Source organism: Vigna unguiculata, chromosome 9 (genome assembly GCF_037176805.1).
Source record: "Vigna unguiculata cultivar grain cowpea cultivar isolate G323 ecotype 2 chromosome 9, ASM3717680v1, whole genome shotgun sequence".
In the NCBI taxonomy this organism is placed as follows: domain Eukaryota; kingdom Viridiplantae; phylum Streptophyta; class Magnoliopsida; order Fabales; family Fabaceae; genus Vigna; species Vigna unguiculata.
Window position 1 is genome coordinate 2732831 of NC_140800.1, and position 4621 is coordinate 2737451.

Below are 4621 nucleotides of genomic sequence, written 5' to 3' on the forward strand. Positions count from 1 at the left end.
TGCATAAATAAATCAGATTATTGTTCACATATCAGAATTTACTAATGGGAACATAATTCTAAAATAGTGATTTATATTGAAAATTTTATTTTAATCACCATTTACAAAAAAAAAAAATTATTTGTAAATCAGGATTTGATTCTATTTCATGTATAAATAAAATTTTAAAGGGTTTATTAATATAATTTTTTCTAAACAAATAGATATATTTGTAGAAAAAATAAATAAAGTGTTGACTATCTTATTTGCAAAAGATGGAAATTAAGAGGTTATGTTTTTATAAACACTTCCTTCGTCCTAACGTAGTAGTATTGAAGAATGTAAAGAACTTTTTCGACAAAAGGAAAAGTAGAATTAAGAACTTGCATGTTTAATAATTCTTTACTGAAAACCTATGGTTCATAATTATTTAATTTTATGCTGATAAAAAAATTATTTAATTTGATTTACTAACATCAATATTATTATAATAAGATTATATAGAAGTTAAATATAAAATTGTATTGGTAAATTGACAAACTCCATAACAATGTATAATGTCAGTATGCACGTTCAAATGATACCATGTGCATTGTCTGGATCTGAATGAATAATTTATCCTGCAGAAAGAAATAACTAGAGTTTATATTCTACATTATATAAGTTTATTTTTATTAAAAATTAAATATTGTTGTAGAATTAGAGAAAAAGAGAGAGAAACGTATAATTAAGAAAGAAAAAAAAGAGTTAATGTTAAGACAGTGGTTGGTTGTGAAGTACACTGAGTTGGAGAAAATGAAGAAGAGAAAAAAGAAAATGATGGTATTAACCATAATGATATTTTGTAATGTGTGGCTTTTACAAATATTTTTGTTCTGGTTTCTTATCTGTTGTCCACTTATCGAAGGAAAGTGGGACCCACCACCAACACCTCTTTTGGACCTTCACAGTAACTATTGCTTTGTCGTGGCGTACTTTCCTCTGTTGCAACCAATGTTCGCCCTTGGATCCACGAAACTTGTTTGACTTTCCAACCCCTCTCTCTCTCTTTTATAACCTCTCCTCTTCCCACACCAAAACCAAAAACCAAAACCAAAACCTATTTCCTTTGTTTCTTCTCACAATTCTTGTTCGTGTTTCATGGCACTGGATATGGTGGATCCTGTTCCCAGAACCAGGATGGAGGAACAATTAGCAATACAAGAAGCTGCTTCCGCTGGTTTGAAAAGCATGGAGCATTTCATTCGCCTCCTTTCTCCCTCTGCCTGCAATTCTTCTTCTTTTTCTTCCAACAACAACAACCTCGACTGCTCCGAAATCACCGACTTCACCGTCTCTAAGTTCAAACAGGTCATTAACCTTCTCAACCGCACCGGCCACGCCCGCTTCCGCCGTGCACCGCCCCAACCCCAACCCCAGGCCCCACCGCAACCGCAACCGCAACCGCAACCACAACCACAACCTCAACCCCAACAAGGCTTTACTTTGGATTTCGTTAAACCCACCATTCTCAACTCCAAGCCCTGCAACAAAGACGAAACTCTCACTCTCTCCACAACCACCACCACCTCCTCTTCCTTTTTATCCTCCGTCACCAACGACGCCAGCGTCTCCGACGGCAAGATCGGTCCTTTCCTCCCTCCCTCCGCCGCCAAACCCCCTCTCTCCTCCTCCCACCGGAAAAAGTGCCGCGAAGCCGCGCTCTCCGCCAAACCCTCCTGCCACTGCTCCAAGAAAAGGTTTTTACCCTCTACCCTTTAAAAAAAATTAATAATTTAAACCGCAATTAAACAGAGAAACTGATGTTGATTTCTTTTATCTCAGGAAATCACGCGTTAAACAAACGATCCGAGTCCCGGCGATAAGTTCCAAGATCGCCGACATCCCGCCGGACGAGTACTCGTGGAGGAAGTACGGGCAAAAACCGATCAAGGGTTCACCTTTTCCTCGGTATTATTCTATTCTTTCTTCCATCACCTTGTAAATGGGTTGAAGTCAAATGCAGATCTCAATGTCCTTTAAAAAATCGATTTTTAATTTAAGGGGAAAACATACATATAATTGTTCTTCAATCATAATTGAAACTTGGCTTCAATAATTGACGTAGTTTACATGCTGTTCAATTAATTGGAATCTAGAATTGAAATTTCTCATAGGGAATTGCTGTGTTTTTTGGCAGTGGGTACTACAAGTGCAGCACCGTCAGAGGGTGTCCGGCGAGGAAGCACGTGGAGCGTGCGCAAGATGACCCGAAGATGCTTATAGTGACGTACGAGGGCGAGCACCGTCACGCGCTGCCGTTACCTGCCGCTACCGGCGGTGGTTTCGGCCTTTGAACCTGTTAGCCAACGGCGTGGTGTGGGAAACTTGAGGGAAGTGCCCGTCCGGCCGTGACGGTAACGGCGGATGCGAGGCTGGAGTGCGGAAAAAGTGGGCTTGGAAGTCAACTTTTGCGGTGTGGACTTTGACGGAGTCGTCTAAATTTGACGAGGACTTTTGTGTAAATTTGACCCGAAATGAAATGAAAATATAGTGATCCGTTTTTTATTTATGCAAACGAGGCATTTATTTGTTTATTTATTTGATTTGATATGGGAGTTGAATTATTTGGTGGGAAGAATATATACGATCTAACATGTAATGAATAATGGTAATAATAATATTGGAAGATCTAAGTTGAAAGATTAGATTCCTTTTGTTGAAAAAAGTGGTGAAAAAAAGTCAAGGGGTGGGTCCCAGTGAGAGGTGCATGTGGAGTTGGAATAATGATAAAGGAACAGGTCAATGGTTGTTATGGCGAGTGGGTCCCATTCACCGTTACTTTAAATCTCTTTGACTCCAATTAACTTACGTAACCTAATCTTCCTTCACCGTTTCAGGCCATAAAATAATCATCAATTCAGTAATTCATTTAAATTCATATATTCTAGTTCATGCATTTTAGGAATATTGAACATGAAAATGTTATCAAAGAAAATTACGTTTAGGATTTTCTTTAAACGTGTTCATCCTTTTCTAGCTATCTCTACATTTCTTAAATTTTGTCCTTCTACGAGCATTTTAGGTACGATGTGAATGTTATCCCTTTGTTCTTTGATTCATATTCCCCTATCATAGATCTTATGTTTTAGGTTTTCACATTCACATCTAATATTTTGGCCCTTGCTTGATTAGGTATTTGTTTTGTTTTGAGATGTAGTAGTACTTTCGATACTCACATGTACCGAAGATGTTGGTTTTTATTTATTTATTTTTTGAATAATAATACTTTTACACACATTTATATTCATTTTTAGAAAATGAACGTTAGTATTTATAAAGAAAAATAAAGAATGAGTATAAAATAATTTTGTGTGACAAAGTATTATTGATACTCTTGTTTTTTTAATCAGGTTCTTTCTTCCTCTATATTTAAAATTTGTTCTATTTTGTTTTTATCTTTTTCTATTTAATGTCTTTCTTTTTCCTCTAGTCGGCACTCCTCTCTCCTATGCCCTCTCCCTCATGCCATCTCCTCATGTCCTCTCCCCATCACACTTCATTTTATATATATTTTTAATTATAAAATACATTTTAAATTGTATAATTCAAATTATAAATTTGTATTTTGGGTTGTAGTTTTGGAATATCTCCAAATTCTACATTTTAAAATTAAAAATGAAAACTTTAAATTAAAAATTAAAATTGGAATTAGAATTTTTGAATATATGGAAATACAGGATGAAATTATGGAAGTTCAAGAAGAAGGAGTCCCATTTTTGAGTTCACTATTTCACCTTTAGGGATTTAAAAGGCTTTCCGGATAAAAGAAAAGAAAAGAAAAGAGTGGTGCACTATGAAATATAGAAAGCTATCCACAAGGTGTTAAAATAACTTAAAAATCAACATATATTAACCGAAGCAAGAAACTAGACGTATTGGAAGTCCTACATCGACTAGAGATAAAGTAATTTCAAAATATATATATATATATATAAATAAGATGCAAACATTACTTTACAAATCGATTTTGTAGAGTTAAATTAAACTTAAATTCCATTTCTAACAAGAAGGGAATTATTTTTGAAGCATGAGTTCGATAATTTTATTTATTTTAAACCAGTTTTCTTTTTTTATTTTCACTCACAAAACTTAGAACTAATATTTTATTTTAAAAGATTGAATTTAGTTCCACATGCATGAATGATATGTTGGTATCTTTATCACTTAAACGTATCTTAGTATTTTAATATAAATTTAATTAAGTTTTAAGTCCTTTAAAAAAATTAAATTGAGTTTTTATTAAAAAAATTATCTATAAAGTACTTTAATTTTTTCTAATTATGTTCTTGTTGTTTATTTTTTTTTTCTATTAATTAGACGTGGCTATCATCTTGATTAGTCGTCATCATGGGTTAACAAATATGAACTTTTAAAATTATTATAAATAATATTGACAACTAAAATAAGAAGTGACTTTTAATTATTTCATTAAAAATGTATTGAATAACAAGGAAACAACATGACATGATAACATAACATGTATATCACGTAATCAACGAAAAAATAAAATAACATTGACACTATTGAAAAATATAAAAATTTCGAGTACTTACTAAACAACAAAATTTAACAATATTTAATAGTGATTAAACTAAAAATA

The 4621-nt window shown here is 33.5% G+C and overlaps 1 protein-coding gene across 1 annotated transcript; it reads left to right on the forward strand.

Annotated features, from left to right (window-relative positions):
* The first annotated feature begins 1040 nt into the window (after positions 1-1040).
* LOC114195978 (WRKY transcription factor WRKY51-like) lies at positions 1041-2536 on the forward strand. The gene is made up of 3 exons (XM_028086438.2): positions 1041-1718; positions 1804-1929; positions 2159-2536. Exons 1-3 carry the CDS (start codon positions 1120-1122, stop codon positions 2313-2315), a joined length of 882 nt encoding a protein of 293 aa, XP_027942239.1. The 5' UTR covers positions 1041-1119; the 3' UTR covers positions 2316-2536.
* Positions 2537-4621: the final 2085 nt, after the last annotated feature.

Coding starts and splice junctions, on each gene's coding strand:
- LOC114195978 (XM_028086438.2), top strand. CDS start 1,120: ATGGCACTGGATATGGTGGATCCTGTTCCCAGAACCAGGATGGAGGAA. Junction 1,719..1,803: donor TGCCACTGCTCCAAGAAAAG/GTTTTTACCCTC, acceptor CTTTTATCTCAG/GAAATCACGCGTTAAACAAA. Junction 1,930..2,158: donor AAGGGTTCACCTTTTCCTCG/GTATTATTCTAT, acceptor GTTTTTTGGCAG/TGGGTACTACAAGTGCAGCA.